This window comes from Alosa alosa, chromosome 14 (genome assembly GCF_017589495.1).
Source record: "Alosa alosa isolate M-15738 ecotype Scorff River chromosome 14, AALO_Geno_1.1, whole genome shotgun sequence".
Taxonomy (NCBI): domain Eukaryota; kingdom Metazoa; phylum Chordata; class Actinopteri; order Clupeiformes; family Clupeidae; genus Alosa; species Alosa alosa.
This window is the reverse complement of record NC_063202.1, coordinates 8,108,226-8,126,252: the sequence shown is the minus strand read 5'-3', so window position 1 is coordinate 8,126,252 and position 18,027 is coordinate 8,108,226. Positions and strand designations below refer to the sequence as shown.

Below are 18,027 nucleotides of genomic sequence, written 5' to 3'. Positions count from 1 at the left end.
AAGCTGAGATGTAGTGCTAATATTCCTTCGCAATCAAGGTAAGCAAATAGTTTGTTGTGATTCTCAATAACCACAAAACACTAGCAATGCCTATTCACTTTATTTTATATAGTCTCATCATAAGCGTCTGTAGGCAGGCCGTCCCCATCATCAGGCGGTGGCTTCATGGCTTGTCTTCCAGTTCTTGTCAGAGATAGGCGCTGTAGAGACCTGTGGAAGATATTCTGACATTTGCTAATTCAGACATTTTATGTATTTTAAGGAGAAACATAATTTTGTAACTTCGCAATAAAAACATTCCCACCACTACCCTCGTAAATTAATAAAGTTCTCTATATTATGTCTATGGGTCTGTCCCCATCACTGCTGGACCAGACCCACCTGTGAGTTGCTTGTAGGATGTCCATTGAGTCTTTTAACTCCTTCAAATGTTTCTCTTCAGCCTCCAGCACTTTCCCTTGCAGTTGCAAACAACTCTGCCATTGTCTGTCAACTATTAAAAAGTCAGCCCCGGATTTGTGCAGAATCTGCCTTTAGAATGAGAATTTTTTGAAAACTCACTGTTATTCCAGGAGGAGTTGTCTTCTCTCAACTTATGTATCTCATGCTTTAACTTGATGTTGTCCATCAGGGCTGTGACAAGCTGTTTCTGAAGACATGTCTGGGTAATAAATTGTAACAAAATAATTAAGGATTCACCTCAGTACTTCATGCGGATATGAATGTAAAACTTTAATAACCATACAGACCAGTTGTGATTTCTGGGTCAATGTCCCCTGCAGATGACCAACTTCAGTGCAATCGTGACTCTTTTCTCTTTTCTCATGTATTGTTACACTTTCATTACCACCTACGTCCCTTTTCTCCTCTGTCTCTTTATGGGAGGATGACTTCAGTTTGGAGAGGATACTGTAGGCTTGTTCTGTATAAGAGATGATAATATGGTAATAACAACGATAATAATATTTGACTTGTGTGCATCAAACGGCATTATGGTGTCAATTATGTCCTCATTGCAACTGGTAGTGTATCAGTACAAAATACTTGATTTGCTAAAGTTGTTATATAAAGTATAACATTGTCACATGCTACATTATGTCTGCAGGTGAGAAGACCAGTATGCATGCAGCCCTCACCTAGAAAGTTGGGGTTGAGATGAAGGGAGAAGTTGCCACTCCAGTGCCTGTCGACGAGATCCAGTAGGCCTCTCAGTACGGCAGACAGCTCAGAGATGTGGGGAGGGAGTAGAGGACTATCACACAGAGAGCTGCTGCCAACCCCCGACAATCCAGACACCTGAGTAACGACAGGCCTACGGTCAACAACTGCCAGGTGAGTTCTGATATTTCCTGAATGTGGAAACAACATTTTCCTACCAATGTCTAATGGTCTAAACCAGTGGTTCTTAACTGGTCTGGCTTTGGGACCCACAATTTCCCATGTTCATTAAGTCGCGACCCATATATATATATTTTTTAGCTTTCAAGCCAACGGATATGGTGAGCTACATGGTAAGACGTGAAATACCTGTGGGCCTACTTGTTTGGAACATGCTGATGTTTGGCATTACATTTGTGAGGTCTTCAACTCCTGATGTCACCTTTCAAAGTACTCAGGTTTGCTTTTGACAGGGGTGCTTAGTTTCCATGTAGCATTTTTGTTTTGATAGTTTCATGCTCTCATGTGCCAGCAATTCACTGCACACCACACACTGGGGTTTCAGTCCCATTTTTTACTCAACTTAAATTAATCCATGTCCTACTTCAAATATTTGCGGTCGTAGCCTACTTGCGTATACCACTAAACTGATGTCTATCATGACCTGTCACATTAACATTGTCTATGTCCATGGCAACGGCTGATATATGAATAAAATCTATGAAAATAAAGGCCTGATATTAGATCTGATAAAGTAACACTTAAAATGGCATTTTTTTTAACCCACAAGCTCTGCGACCCACTTTTGGGTCCTGACCCACCAGTTAAGAAACAGTGTTCTAGGGGAATACTCCCATGCATGTGTTTGATGTTGTCCATCAAAATGTAATGAAACAAAGCAAAGTCAAATTTGATCAAAGCTTAGACAGGTTTAGTATTTAGTATACTAATGTTTTGCAAATGCCCATTCTCAAGTTGCAAATGCAAATTCCCCATTTTAATGATTAGAGCTCTCCCTGAATCATGGTTTCTGAGGGGTCTTAATAATCTAAAAAAAGTGTACAATCTAGGGCTGGGACAACGCGTCGATATAATCGATGACGTCGACGCAAAAAATACGTCGACGCAAAATATGAGCGTCGATTCGTCAAGCATAACGTGTGTTGTTAAATATTTTTAATTTTACACCTTCAGTGTTTTCCATACGTTGACTAATCTGTGGCTGGGCACCACGAAATCAAAACCGGCCACCACACATTGATGTTCTATGTTGTAGGCCTACTATTTAAATTAAAGATAAGATAAAATAATTTCATTGAGCTGCACATTTTACTCACACAGCCTTTCCTCGCCCCGCCCGCTCTCTTTCGTAAGGAGCCTGCTGCTCCTCCTCTGCATGTGCATTTAACAAAATATTCACGATTGTTAAAGGATTGTTGTTGCCACATAGAAGCACTGCATATAACACAGTGGGCTAAATTGCTATTAAATCCGCTTAGCATCGTGACCATGCTGCACAAATTTGTTCAAAACTGCTGCATTAAAGTTAAAGTAAACTCTGCTAAGGTCTTATCACAACATAGTACATTGAGGAGACTAAACTAAGTTAAGTTAGTGTATGCAATCAAGCAGTATCTCAAAGTTAACGTTAGAATACTGTTTGGATGTCAAGTTTAGCATGCTTACTTGCAGCTGCTTGCATTCGTTACTCATGCAGGGCTCATTTTATTGACTGAATGTTTGCAAAATCCCGATGTAAATGAAAAAGTGTTTTCCAAGACTCAAAAGTGCTTGTCCAAAGGAGAAGAACGAACCGTTATTTGAACTAACTACGGTATGAATTGCACCCACACATCAGCAGCCTTTTAACTGTGTTAATGTTAATAGCAAGGATTCCCACACGAACGTCTTAAAATGGCAGTTACTCAATTAGACATACACTACTGAACTTTATTGAATGCTACCTCTGACTAAGAATGCATTGCTTTGCACTTGTATAGTCTTTTATTTTGGAATCTTAAGAGCAATAAACATATATTGCAATGTTAAAGAATTCATGTTTTTACATTCAGATATGTAAATAAACATGTATAGTTGCTATTAGTGAAGTAATGGGGAGATAATCGATAATCGAATCGAATTGAAATCGAATCGGACTGAAAAAATGAATCGTTAGATTAATCGATGCATCGAAAAAATAATCGCTAGATTAATCGTTTAAAAAATAATTGTTTATCCCAGCCCTACTACAATCTAATAATATTAATATTATTATAAAATAACTGGGTCTTTAATATGTTTGTAAATCTCAATTAATGTGCAATTAGCTAAATTTTAATGATTAGAAATTTCCCTGAAACCATGTGCACCCTCCAGTAACACTGTTGGTGATCTGTCCTCTGCACTTGAGTCAGCTGATAAGATAGACCTTGCTGGTTTCAGTGGTTTCCTCTTGACTGTGAGTCATTGGTTGTGATGTAACGATCTGTCTGTTGTGGTCTAAGGGAGAAGTGGGCTGCTGTGTTTTCTTCAGGCCTAAGGGAGAGACAGATGCTGGTGGAGCCATTAAGTTGATAGTTTTATCTTCCACACACTGCTTTGGCTTTAGTGCGCTGGTATAGCCTTCCACCTCTAGAGGTCTGTCTTCAGTGAGATTTGGCTGAAAGGCATTCCACAGCTGAGACTCACCACAGGCATGATAGGCAATTGCAGATCTATCTGGAACAATAGTTGCTATTTCCAGATCTGCAGGAAGAATGGGCACATGACAAATTATTGTAATGGAATGGCAGAGGTGGAAAAAGTATGAAAATATTGTACTCAAGTAAAAGTACCAATACCTTGATGAAATATTACTCAAGTACAAGTTAAAATACCTATCTGAAAATGTACTCAAGTAAAAGTAAAAAGTAGTTCATTTAAAATGTACTTTAATTAAGTTACTTAGTTACTTTTTCTTTTTGGGGGGGGGGGTACCAGAACAACCAGTTTTACCAGAGACTTTCTAATGAGGAGATACAGCACTCAAAAAATCCTCCATAGTAATGCATGGGGTTAGTTTGTAACGCAGTTGTCTACACATATCACAACCCTTCCGTGGCAAAATGTTGACATGTGAATACATTGAGCCAATCATGTGGTGTGTTGTAAAATACATCGAGCCAATCATGTGGTGTGCTGTGAAGACATCGTGTCAATCATCTGTTGTGATCTCGCTGCTGGAGCAAGATTGGTGTCCTGAAGCCTTACACAAATGCATTTCTGCTGAAATAGATGCACGATAAGTGCCCAAAAAGTGTTGCAATATGGCCGCTGAGTGGCGGTACGATTCATAAGGTAGTCTATCTTTTGTTTATTTAGTTGAGCATTGCTAGTAGTGGACCGCTAATTGTTGTGCTGCTGGTGCAATGTCTTTCTCCAAGAAAGCCAAGTCAGGTTACTAAAAACAAAGGCCAAAACAGGAAAAAGAGAGACATCAAAATGAGGGGAAACAACTGCTAATAAACTTCTTTCCAAAGAAAGGTGAGCACAAACGTCAAAACACAAAATCCTATGGTGTTTGCTTGAATATCTCCGCAATCATTGGTGCTAAAACGAACTGAGACAACCCATTGGAATAGCGGAAAACTTTCATAGGTTAGGCTAATCTGATGCATCTCGTGATCCAGCTCCATCTCCATCACTTTCAGAAAGACTGCATGGCGTCAGCTTGATTCATGTCCTGTTGTAGGCTACATGCTGATCATTATCACTAGGCTAGTGGTTTAGGGCGCGATTTTTTTTTTCTCCCTTTCTGTTTTAAGTTAGTCTTAACTTTTTTTACTCAAGTAACGGATGGGATTTTTGATGTAGCTGGCACAATACTTCACTCAAAAAGTAATCAAGTAAAATTTAAAATACCGATTTTATAAACTACTTAAAAATACAAAATACACAGAAAAACTACTCAATACAGTAACGTGAGTAAATGTATTTCGTTACTTTCCACCTCTGTGGAATGGTAAAAACCTCTTGGAATACATGCTCTCTGGACAGATCAGGTCAATGAAACCTCTTCCTCCCTCTGCAATTATGCCCCCTTGTGGCTAAATCTAGAATTGGTAATTTTGTCACATGTGGAAGCTCAAAGCACAACACTACTACTAATAATACTAATACCAATACGGTATGTTACCACCTCATTGAACAAGACACAATCATACATTGTGCAAATCTGTACACTCTATCACTTAAATAAATAGATTAAATGGGAGTTAATCCAAACGCATGGCTGTTGCCTTGTTGATCCTCTCTGCTTGCTTACCGGTGGTGAGTTGAAGTAGTCTATTGATGCTGGCCTCCATCTCTGTCTGGAAGTGTGCTATGCTATTGAGTGTGTGCGGAGCAGCGTCTAACGTGAATGACCACTTGTTAGGGCTCTGGCATTTAGTCTGTGTTTGCTCACTAAGATCATGACCCTGAAGTATCTTGTCTGATCTTTCTGGAGAGGGTCTTGTCAAAATGGCCTGTTTCTTTGAGCATGTATCCTCCTCCACTTGACTGGTGCTATCTATACACAAATCTTTGTGTGAAGTCTTGATGTTTTTGTAGTCCTCGAGAAAAGTCACCCTCCGTTTTTCTTTCGGGCACTTGGGAGAAAGAGTCGTGAGCAGTGACGACAAGTGTGTGGCTCTGGGAAGTGGTTTGTATTCTGAAACACAGCAAGACTAGAGTGTAACCCTCTTGAAATCTAAGCTAGACACACTTACCAAAATCTTAGAGTCAAACAAGGCCCTTACCTTCTGTAAAGCTTGCAGCCTTAAAGACTTTTGAGGAGTCCTGTAGAGAGTCCTGAAATGTAGTAGGTATATTTGTGTAAATGTATGTGCAGCAAGTAGCAGCCTTTTTAGTATGATTGAGAGTAGCAAGGCAGTAGCATGCATTTGTGTGTGTAGCAAGCTAAGGTGTGTGTGCTTACATGCATATGTCTTTGTTTGTGTGTGTGTGTGTGTTCGTGTGTGAGAGACAGAAAGAAAGAATAAGTGTCATACCTGTGTGGAGCTAGCTGTTTTGTTAGGTAAATGTTTCGCTGTTTTGAATTCTCCCTCTGCCATTGTGCTGTGTTGTATTTGAACTCTAAAATAACAGGATCAGTTGGGGTTAGTATCAGTCTCCCTCTAAGTGTACACAGACTTTTCCAAGCTTAAAAACAATGGCAGTGTTACTTTGTGCCACCATAACTTGAATTTCAATGGATTGGTGTCCCTTGAAGATCATACTTTGTCTGTCTGTTTGCATTGCTTTGTCCTGTTTTTCATATAAAAGACGATCAAACACAGTTTCTGTGCCCGACTGACTGTCTTGCTCACTTGAACATAATGATCTCCCTGACTTCCTTGTCCTTTTCAACTTCCATTATCACAGCATCTCACCTCTCAGTGTCTGTCTGAAGATCTTTTCTCTCTTCTTCGCACCACTGCCTCTCATTCAGAGCACAGCGCCTCCCGCATACTCAGTCTGCAGTCCTTGACAACAACTTGCCCATTTAAAAAAAAAAAAAAAAAAAAACTGCATGCCATTATTAAACAACTTATGGCAGAAAGGCCCTCGTCTGGTCCCAAAACCCACACTGTGAAAAACAAGCTTTGCTTCCTTGCTTTGCTGCAAGCATTGTTGGTAGCCATGGGTACGGCGGCGAGGAGCCAAACATCGGTGTAGGTGAGGGTGTGGACTCTTGACAGATCTCATGAGGAACAGTTTAGCAGGTAAAGCCATTTAAAGCCGAATCCATGATTTCATTTATTAGCATTTACCAGTATTTGCTTTTCAAAGAAAACGTGTGAAAGTGTAGCATTTTAGTCATACATATTCAACATTCAATAAATATTCAGAAGGTACATTAATATCTCAGAAATTGAATAGCACATATTATCAAGCATGGTTATATGGTTGCATATTAGCTCTGTAGGTAGGTTTACATGGATGCTTTTATTCCAATTAGAATCGGAATAATGGCTCAATCGGAATAGAAATTACACAAGCTTGATCGGAATAAAACTGCTAATCTGATCAGAATTTTAATCGGAATGAAAGAGGTGGTGTATTCCGTTCCTATTCCGATTGAATAGCCATGGATACAGTCAATTGGAATAGTTTAATGCCCTTAGCGAGTACACAGAGTGACCTTTGCAATGCAACACAAACCTATGAATGACAGTGTAGTAATACTGATTATGTCAAAATCAGCATGGCATATTACTCCTCCATATCCAAATCCCACTTTTGTCAGAGAGCACATTCCGAGCTTGCTCCCTGCAGATTGGCATGTGTGTATATTAGGCGTACTGCTCTTCTTTGGCTCGCAGGGCACGCGTCATGTTTAGAGAGCAAACACAAGGCCTAGTCAGAGTTTGGGTGGATGCTCATATGTCAAAAGTAAGCCTCACTGTTCCTCCTCAGATGGCCTGCTCTTGCCCCTCTTCCACAAAAGATAAAAAAAACCCTCACTGCAGGTGCCTGTTATTCTTGCCGAGCTGTGCGTGTTTGGAGAGCAAACACCTGTTCTCCAGGGAGGATTATTCAGGAGTCAGGCATGGCTCTGACTGAGTAGGTTAGTCAGCTCCACCATGATAAGGCTCTGCTCAGTCAACACTGGGCATGCCCAAGGTTGCTAAGAACTCATTGTGTGTGTGTGGAGAGATTAGGAGAGTGCATGTGTGTGGGACAGTGTGAGTTTGTGTGTGTGTGTGTGTGTGTGTGTGTCCGTGTCTGTTTTAATAACGTTGTTGTGAGTTGTGAAATGTTATGGGATTGCACCACATATTGCCTTCTGCCATCTATTACTTGTTCACTTCTGGTGAAGAAACATTGATTTCATTGGAACACTTAGCAACATGTTTGCGCCTGTTCTCACTTCTCTTTTTATATTTTGGCACTCATGTTATCTTATGTTTATTCAGCATTTGTGTACTGCTGTTACCATCTAAATGGAAAATTTCTTTAACATGGCCTTATTTGACACAGCTGTTTAATTTTCTTTTAAATTAAACAGAGAACAGTGTTGCATTAACAAAATTGCAGACCTAATAAAATAATGTTTTTCTTGAGTTGTTTAGAGGGCTTTTAGAGCATTTTGTTTTAAAAGTGCTAAAAATTGTTTGTTCTTTATTGGCTTTTGCATAATAGAAACAGTCGTTCATTTTCTGGAATGCGTTTGTTACGTAAAACTAAACTAACAAATATAGATGAAAGAAAATGGAACAAGTTTATTTCTGATTAAACAGCTGACATCATGTTCATGTGCATGTGTGATTGGGCTGATTTGAGTGCAATTTGAACTGACACCCGACCACAATGATTACACAATTAACTCTTTCCATTTTAAAAAAATAGAAAAATGCGTATATTAGTGGACCAAAATGTATCCCTGTTCCTAAAAGACCATGCACTTTTCTGAGGCATCCAGAGGCAGCCATTGGTGGATTAGTATTCGGTCCATTTGACCTCTCCAGCCCCTTATCACAAGCCTCGCCCAAGGGGGACTCTCAGACAAACTTAGACTTGGAACCCTCCCCATGACCGAGCCCTCATCGGCATCCGTCGAGTGAACTGCTGCCGCTGCCACCCCGGCTTCCTGGCCCGAGTGAAAAGTTCTAGTTCTGTCGGCTTAGAGATAGAACCGCCCCGGGCTGTCTTCAGCCGACATGTGCAGCCGCTTATGTCAACAGAGGCGCCCAGGTCTGGCGCAGCCTGGCCCGCCGCAGGGCCGAGTTAGCAGGTAATTAATCCGGCTGCGTTTATCGCAGCCACCGCTGCCGCAACAGCCTGCGGAGCAGAGACGACTCGCCCCCGATGAGCAGAGCACGCTTGACTCGTCTGCGATGCTATTCATCAACCCGCGACGGCAGGCAACAAAGGTTGGGCTTGAAAACGGATCGCCCGGTTGCACTAGATATGTTTTTGATTAGAGGCTTCCAAGGAGATGTCCCAAACAAGCGTTGCCATGAAGTGCGTGTGTTTGGTTACAAACAGTGGAGGGAGAGGAGGACGGCTGGAGCCAGGTGCCGAAGTGTTATTTTGTGTACGGCTTGGGCTGCCATGACGACAAGGGACCCGCGTCAGCTTCCTGTTCCTCTCCCCCTGCAGTTTTGCTGGGGCTGCTGCGGAGCGACCGAGGTCTGCTGCTCCACTCGGGCTGGGAGAGAGGCAGTGCATGCCGCTGGTAGCAAGACTGGTCACACACACACTCTCTCTCTTTCCCTCATACACACACACACACACACACACACACACACAGAGACTCACACACCAATGCCCACCCAGCTTGATGTTATTGTGGAACATTAGACCCTGCTAGTGGGCAGTGGAGAGTGTCTCGTCCATCCTCAAGTCACAATTCCCTCCTTGTGGCTGAGTGGAACTGGCAGAACACTGAAGCCCTTCCCTACAGGGCGGACCATGGCAGATGTGTTATTTCTGTGTCCAAATGTTTCTCGCGCGGGAGCACTCAGGCAGGTTTGTGACTGTAACCTGAGATTATAGGCTGTTTCTCTGACTTCCTACATTTATTGAGGCTTGTCCACTCGAGAGGGTCATAACTGACTGACAAAGTGTACTGCAACTGGTGAGTGGACGGTTGTTCTGGTACACAACAGCCAAGCAACGAGGAATGAAATACAACAAGGGCACAGTACTGCCCGCTGAATGTCAAACTGACTAAAACAGCAGAACAGACAGTGAAAAGTGGGCAGAAATCTAATTTGGAGAAATTCTTAGCTTGTTACAACCCCCAACCCCCTCAACTTTAGACTGTGGTTATTTTCTAATTTACTTAGAAGCGATTATGGTAGGCTGTAAATTGCTGAATCACTGTTCTTTTTTTGTATCCTTATTAGATTTCGCATGATGTCAGTACTTCACTCTTTGTGAGGATTTAAGCATTCTTCAGTCATTTGCTGTGCAGTACAAAATAAAAAATTCTCAGTTGAATTTTGATTTGTTAAATGATTACCTTATTGGTTGGCATTACTTCAGAAGAAAATTCAGATAGGAATTGGAATTTCTTTCCTGTGAACATTGTTTTCCATGCTACATTTGCTATCATCTGTTATTAAATGTGAACAGTGAAACAGGTCGGAAGAAGAAATCTCATTTTATAGTGAAAACTGTAACACTCAATATTTTATATGCAACAACCAACTTTATTATCTGTCATACAACATGGACTGTAAACCTGGCCAGAATTATTAACACACAACAAAAGTGAAAAAAAAAAAAAAAACTTTTTGATAGATCTTCACTTTGAATGCATTTGTTTTCCAGTTACAACTTCTCCAGAGCACAAGTAAATGTCAGGGAAAAAAACAGAAGTCAAATTTATAACACATTGAGCATACACAAATATTCTGAGGGAAAACATGCTGTGTTAGCTATTATATTATATTTGTGGAATAAAAAGCAAGTTTGAAAGTAGAAACAAAGCTGTAAGACTGAAGTCCAGTCATCGTGCTTGCCTGGTTTGTGGAGAATTTATCTTATTTGTCGCATTCATCAAGTGAATAGCATATAATGTCTTGTTATTCAGACAAAAAAAACTGCTATGGGTCACATCATTTGTTTGTTTCTTAATTGCATTCCTGTCGAACCTTTGCTGTACAGACATATTTAGGGGGGTTATCTACACATTTTTCATTCATAGACACAGTGCGCACATTTCAAGCTGCAAAATATGGGTTCATTTTAAATCATGGTTTAAATCAAATGGTTGAGATTTTAAGTGGAATCACCCAATTTCAACTTATTCTCCTGTTGAACTCTAGGCTTCCTTGTGCTTCCCCACCCTTTTAGAGTACTGGTACAATACCTCCTAGTTAGACAACACTTTGCAGCTGTAGAACATCTTCAAGATTCAAAGATTTGACAATCACCACATCCTAGTTGGTCAGGGGATCATATCCCCATTGGTCAGCTTGGCGGACATCTTACGGGGTCAAAGTTCGGCTGTTTTGGTCCAGACCTAAATGCTGAAGAATGAGTTCCGACCTTTTCTTCTGCTTCCTTCCTTCCTTCCTTCCTTCCTTTGATCTCTGACTCGATCGATTGGCTGATCGTCAGGCCTACTTGGCCTTGGTCTTGTCGTCGTAGGTGCCAGCTTCCTTGTAGGCGCCAACGTAACCTGTGTTCTCCACCAACTCCTCCCGGCCTGCCTTGCCTTTGCCCTTACCGCTGTCGTCGAAGCGCTCCTTGTGAGAGCCTGTGTACTTGGTGGTGTCTGTCAGTCTGTCAACTGCTCCAGTTTTGGCCACTTTCTGTAAAAATGTAAAAATAGTAAATCAGTAAGTGATGAGTAATAACATCACTGCTGAGGCATTTATTTTGCACCATTTGTGCCAATGTGTTTATGAGATTTATGTAACCTACTCTGTAATTATTTTGATTGATGTGTGAAAGACATTATGAATATATGTGCGGTTTTCCCTGTTTATTGACTTAGAAACTAATTTGCCATGGTTTATAGGTCGTCTCTAATGAGTGTCATCTTTTGCAACACTCTATGATCTTTTGCACTATCATCAAGCATGGCCGTTCTTGTCTTGCCACCATCTCTATTCTTGCAGTATGTAAATCTGTCAGTACTCCTGAAACACCATCTGCCAGCACAGACTGTTGTTGTGGGTGAGGAGCAGATGAGAGCTGTGCGAACAGAGCCCAGGAAGAGACAGAGAGATGACCTGCTCCTGAACTCGGCTGTTCAGATGGCAGAACAGGTGTTCCGCTACACTCACCATATTATATTGGTGTGTTGGTTCACTTGGGCACAAAAGTGCTGATCTAGATATTCACTGCCCTCTAGTGTCTTTAAATTACGCTTCTGTATCTGAAGTATAGCAAAAGATTCTAGATTCTGCTAGAAAATTCTGACAGATAGAAAAGGTACCGGTAATTGAATTTCATCACTCCTGTGTCAGCAAAGACCCTGTATATTTCAGCTCTTAAGAAAGAACTTAACATTATTGTATCCTCCTGTACATAAATATTAAGAGTTCATAGGCTACGGAGATTGTTCCCTGATGCAAGGCATTTACTGAACCCCTGATGCAAAATCTCACTTTGGCATCCCCACCGTGAAAGACCTCAAACTCTTAACCTCTGACATATTGCAGCTTCAGAATCGTTGTGTCAAGTTCGAACATAGCCTTCAGGATTTTCAGCTGTCACAATAACCGCGAGCCGCCACATAAATCAGGCCTGGCGTGTCATTACCGATGATGTCACCCGTTATGAATTGCTGTGGAAGTGAGCCTCGCCAAAGCACTGAGGTGGTTTGGATGAGGTAGCAAATTGGAGAGCAGTCGCCTCAATTATCTTCCCTTGCGATCCGGCGCCTCTCTGCCTCTCACCACCGCGTGCACATCATCCCCGACCTCTCTATCCTTCTTATCCGAAGTACACACTCTCATGGCTCTAAGCACCCACGGTGATTGACACCAATTACGGGGCTACACGTCTGTCTGGATGCGTGTTATGGAGTGGAACAGTAGCACATTCAGGTGTTATTACTTTTTTTTATAGATCCAGTATAAATGGTTGGCAATGTTAAGTTTTCTCAGGTGGTCAACATTAGTGTTATTATGTTAGGATTTGTTTTATGTGAGCAACAAGAGGCTAATGTTGTTACGTATAACTGTATTACATCTTTGGACGGATAGGTCTATTTACAGGCATGATCAGATAACAACAGCAAAATTCACTAAATGTCCTTTGGGATGAATACAGTATCTATCTGATCTAATCTATCTATCTAGCCCCCACTATTATTCTTTTGAAGTCTGTTCTCTTTTGTCAGACCAACATGTCAAGTACAATAGTGATGCATTTCATTAAGTATTGTAGATGCAACTTTGCACATCTCACCGTAACTCCAGCATTGGTGGGCTCCTTTCCTTCTATCAGCTGGTACATGGCCTTCAGAGCCTCTTCTTTGCTTTTTCCTTTGAACCGCTTGGGTGCCAACTCTTCCAGAGCCTTCTGGAACTCTTCGTAAGTGATGACTCTTGACGTCTTTGCTCTACCAATGTGGAGAAGCAAAATAAGCCGTCACAAAAGTATACCCTTCCCCATAAATGACATGGCTGTCTTTATTCATGGCAACTCACAACTTTTTTTTTTTTTTTTTTTTTTCTTGTTTTTTTTTTTTATATCATCCTAAATAAAATAAAAATGTGTAATTAAATGTACAGACGAAAGGGAGGAACTCACTTGACTTTTGAGAAGACGATGTCTACATCCACGTTGGTGACGTTCTTGCCGTCAATGACCTTGCAGTCTTTGCAGAGCTTGGCCCAGTTTTTGCCGTTCAGCTCCTTGCCGGTGGCTTTGGTGTCTCCGTGGATGGCAAACTTCTTGAAGGAGGTCAGAAGCTGCTCCATGTCTGTGCTCTCAGCCATCCTGCAAAACCCTGACAAACAAACAAACAAACAAACAAACAAACAGCTGAGCACAAGGTCAGCAGGCTACTCAGACCGAGTTATCACATCAATCACCACCACTGGAAAGCATAGCAAATGAGTAAGCTAACGGGATAGCTAGAAAACAATGCTAATGCTAATGCTAGCTCAGATCCCATGTCGGCGTTTGTGTCAGTGGTGTCTGGTGTGAAATCGTTGACTCAAGCGAAACCCTAGACTGAGTGATGCTATGTGAATGGGTGTTTATACACGGTGTCACCAATTCACCACCTCACTACCATCCAGGAGAGATTTTTCATCATGCTAGTAATAAGATGATATCACTCTTACACACACACACACACACACACACACACACACACGCTGCTGAAAGCAATCATCTAATAGGCACATTTTACACACAAGGTGAATGGAAGTCCAGAGGCAGCTGCCAACAGTAACACATCATCTCGATGAGAAGCGCTCCTCCTCCTCGAGGCTCTGATTAGGGGGCAATGTGGTGTCAAACAGCCTCTTAATCACGCAGAGCGTGAGGGCTGTTTATTCATCAGAGGGGAGGCGCTGTGTAATGAAAGGGCAGGGCCCGGCAGACTCATGTGAAAATCGCACTGCCCTGAGCAGTCTCCTTCTCTGTACCTCTCTCTTACTCTTGCTTGTTGCCTTCCTCTCGTTCCCATAGTAAAGTGGTGTGGTGTAAAGTGTGTGTGTGTGTGTGTGTGTGTATGTACTGTAGTCCTGTGTGAGACATGACCTCACCCTGTTTTTTTTTTGTTCAAGTGCCGTACTTTTGCTTACACACGTGGTGTGGTGGTGATGCAATCCCAACCAGACCACGTTGCCATGGCAACCTGCAGCCAGGAATGCCCTCACAGGCCTCTGTCAGCCCTGGGCCGTGCCTGCTGCTCAAACAACCGTCCTCACACACACACACACACACACACACACACACACATCCACAGAGTGAGTGTCAGCTGTCACTTTGAGTGGCGAAAACCAGCAGCTCTTTTTTACTGTCAAGTGCAAGCTTGTAAGTGTCGTCTGCTGATGGTTTGATTGTCCCAGTGAAGTTCACAGGGGTTTCTGTTGTCGAATATTTGAGCATGGAGCTCAGCTACTTGGCAGAGTGGGGCTCCACAGAGAGGTGATGAGGAGGTGTTGTGGCAATGGGTGGGCTTGGACTGGACTCAGTTCTGGTGGGAGGTCCACCCACGTCCATCTGCGCTCTCTCTTTTTTTCTCTCTCTCTCTCTCTCGCTCGCTCTCTTTCACACTCACTATACACTGGACATTCTTTAAATGTTGTGAGTGTGTACGTTTTTATTAGATCGTATGTACGTAAGCTAGAAAGAGAGAGAGAGAGAGATGAAAAAACAGATTTCTTGATAAGCCCTATCACTAAATTAACTAATTACCACACATTTGCACTGCCATTATGTTATCATAGCCTTATCAGTAGAAATTAATGACAGGAGGAAAACAGACTGACACTGCGTGGCCTGTTTGCTCTCTGAAAATGGCAGTGTTTTCTGCCAAGTCTCTGTAGGAGTGAGTGACTCTCCTGCCATGTGATGAGATCTGATGGCCTCACAGCAGTGCCCTGCCCAGACCAGCTCTGCCCAGACCAGCTCTGCCCAGACCAGCCCTGCCCAGACCAGGTCCGGCAGCCCATAGTGCCCAAACACAGGCAGCGGCAGAATAAAGAGCACATTGTGAGTGCCAGCCAGCCTCCTCCTCTCTTCACGCCTCTGCCATGGACCGGGCGCTCCACAGGCTTTCACTTTTTAATCCTGTGGATCCTGACTCTGTGCGCCTGGGCACTCCAGTCGTGGCATTGTGTGTATTTTAGAGATTAAGTCCTCAGGAGCTGCAGGAGCACATTGGTTTGCTATGGATAGCAATTGATCAATTTAGCCCCCACTACCCCCACACACACACACACACACAAAAGAAATATCTTAAAAGCTAATCCAGGAAAACTGAAGAAAACTAAGGCTGTGGGAAAGCTATAGAGAGAAAGAGAAAGAGACTGTTTTGATTGAGTTTGTCAAACATCCGTACCGAATTAATTCAGCAAATGAAATCTAATCAGTTCCACTGTCTCAGAGAACTCATGCTGTAATGTAACGTAATGGAGCTCAGCTCCCCTGGGCTGTTAGTTTGGGATATCCAGCAGAGGGGCTCCTAGTCTGGAAGCACACACTGCTGGGCTGGGCTGGGGTTGGTTTGGCAAGGCCGATTGTGGAGCACCAGACACTAAACCAAAATCCCATTGTTTTTTTCCACCCTTGAATGCACTGGTAGTGGTTTAGACTTAAGCACACACAGCGACCAAGAGTGTAAATTCAGGCTGTGTGTGTGTGTGTGTGTGTGTGTGTGTGTGTGTGTGTGTGTGTGTGTGTGTGTGTGTGTATGTTAGTTAAAGGAGGATAACTTTGTTCCTTGACATACAGTACTGTATGTAAGGCTTCATGGTCAACAGAGGGCTTGGTCAGGTATTGAGTTTCATCACACATGTATGTCCCCCTGTGTGCAGTGTGCGTATCTGGAGTGCCTAAAGGGATTGCCTCATAGCTATGCTGCAAATAAGGGAATAGTATCTCGAGCGTGTGGAGTGTCCTCATCAGGACAGCTGTGTGGTAAGAACAGATTAAAGGAGATGTCATTTCATAATCAACTTTGGAAATCAAAAGTGTTGCATTGCATTATGATAGTGTGCTATCCCCACCCTCTTTTAGAGCAACTCTTTCACCCAACTCCTACTAAACTGTACAGCCTCCCCATGCATCAGCCAAGTCTGAAATCAATGATAGAAAACACGCTATGTAAAAAAAAAAAAAAAAAAATGAAAACAGGCTGAGTTAGCTTCAACTCGTCTTTCACTGTGACTGTGTATTGGTGGTGCTGTATACCTGTGATTGCATTGATAAGCAAAGCAGTTCCAGTACAAAAATATATATTTCCTTCCTGTTTGCACATTTGCTGTTTGTAATTGAGATTAAATTGCATCTGGTAGAATCAAAATGTTTTGGTATTAAAGTGTCCTCACAGCAACCTGATATTTAATATATCTAAAGTATTTAAAGTGAGATACTGACAATAAAGATACCTAGTATGATGTAACAAGCAAATCAGTAGACAAATCAGTAGTTAACATTAATATTTTTCCAAATTTGTTCGAATCGTAATGTCAATCGCAAATAATTCTTGGCAGCACGCAATTCATTTTGTCTGATCAGTGGCATTACAGCATACCAGCACACATAGAGTGCCATAAAATCACACTAAGACAAGCTCCAGGACACTGCACTCCAAAAACCACTCTGCTTTTTGTTGAGTGCAAAAGCCTTGAGTGATGGCGTACAGCTCCGACAGCATAGCAATGAATTATTGATGCTGACACAAATCCGATGGCTCACGCTGGAAGCAGTCGTTCATCTCCAGCCCTGGAGTGCATGCATGCGTCTGTGCAGTCTTAACCTCGGTGAGTGACAGCGAGAGAGGAGGCAGCGAGAAGCAGCAGCTACCCCTGGACACACTCACTCACACACACATACACACACTCACACATGCACAGCAAGGAGAGTAAAGTCCCGCAGCTCTTACCTCTGCAGACTGCCCTGGGCTGCTGCTGTTGCTGCTGCTGCTGCACTGGTCCTGCACTGCACCCGTCCTGTAAACTCCACCACTCATATGAGCTTTAAAGGGCCGAGGGCTTGTTATCATCTGTTTACAACTGTATCCATGGAGACATCCTGTTTAACATCAAGGGAGGGCAATAAAAGAGGGAGAGAGGGAGGGAGAGACCAAGAGAGAGAGAGAGCGAGAGAGAGAGGGGAAGAGGACAGAGAGAGAGAGTAGAAGTCTGTCCTGACACAGCAAGTGACCAAGGTCATTTATCAGACGGGGAGAAGGATCCCCCTTTTTCAGTGCCTCAGAGAGGGGCAGGGGGTGAGCCTTTAAACAGAGCCCCTGGGTGGGGTTGTAGGGCAGTGGGGTGGGGTGTCGCCCCACCTCCAGCAGAGTACTAACACCTGGCCCACACATTGAGAGGGGTGGAGGGGGGGGGGGGGGGTTGCAGTCATGACCCCCACCCCAGCCCTCTCATACTATCCTCCTGCAGTCGTGAACCCATATTTACACCCTGCTACATGCCACTCCTGCTGCCAGTGACTGTGCACAGCATACCTGACCGTGGGTGGGACGTCGGCCTTCATATTTTAACACTGTCTGACTAGATTATCAAGGCTGGGTGTTTGTTAAGTTGTGATGAATTGCATCTTGGTGGAGCTGGTTCAGCAGAGTAAAGCTGGTTTTACTCCAGATACGAGTAAAAACAGAGCATATAAAAAAGGTGTGGGATTGAAGCTGTAAAAAAAAGAAACAATAAATCTATGAAAGTACTCGGAAATGACGCTAAGAAAGTC

At 42.7% G+C, this 18,027-nt stretch overlaps 2 protein-coding genes across 5 annotated transcripts; both read right to left on the bottom strand.

Moving 5' to 3' along the window:
* Positions 1 to 93: 93 nt before the first annotated feature.
* Positions 94 to 6,755, bottom strand: LOC125307030 (leucine-rich repeat-containing protein 36-like). Of its 4 annotated transcripts, XM_048262755.1 has the most exons (11): positions 6,570 to 6,755; positions 6,189 to 6,273; positions 5,937 to 5,988; positions 5,462 to 5,848; positions 3,847 to 3,903; positions 3,587 to 3,693; positions 1,137 to 1,296; positions 750 to 922; positions 562 to 661; positions 382 to 493; positions 94 to 210 (listed from the first exon to the last, which is right to left on the bottom strand). In XM_048262755.1, exons 2-11 carry the CDS (start codon positions 6,249 to 6,251, stop codon positions 105 to 107), a joined length of 1,317 nt encoding a protein of 438 aa, XP_048118712.1. In that variant the 5' UTR covers positions 6,252 to 6,273; positions 6,570 to 6,755; the 3' UTR covers positions 94 to 104. The 4 variants fall into 4 exon arrangements, with proteins under 4 accessions (XP_048118712.1, XP_048118710.1, XP_048118713.1 ...); XM_048262753.1 differs by having other exon boundaries at positions 3,587 to 3,903; XM_048262756.1 differs by having other exon boundaries at positions 382 to 486; positions 3,587 to 3,903.
* A 3,561-nt stretch (positions 6,756 to 10,316) lies between these two features.
* On the bottom strand, positions 10,317 to 17,506 carry tppp3 (tubulin polymerization-promoting protein family member 3). Its single transcript, XM_048262759.1, has 4 exons — positions 17,207 to 17,506; positions 13,396 to 13,594; positions 13,051 to 13,204; positions 10,317 to 11,444 (listed from the first exon to the last, which is right to left on the bottom strand). Exons 2-4 carry the CDS (start codon positions 13,581 to 13,583, stop codon positions 11,253 to 11,255), a joined length of 534 nt encoding a protein of 177 aa, XP_048118716.1. The 5' UTR covers positions 13,584 to 13,594; positions 17,207 to 17,506; the 3' UTR covers positions 10,317 to 11,252.
* Positions 17,507 to 18,027: the final 521 nt, after the last annotated feature.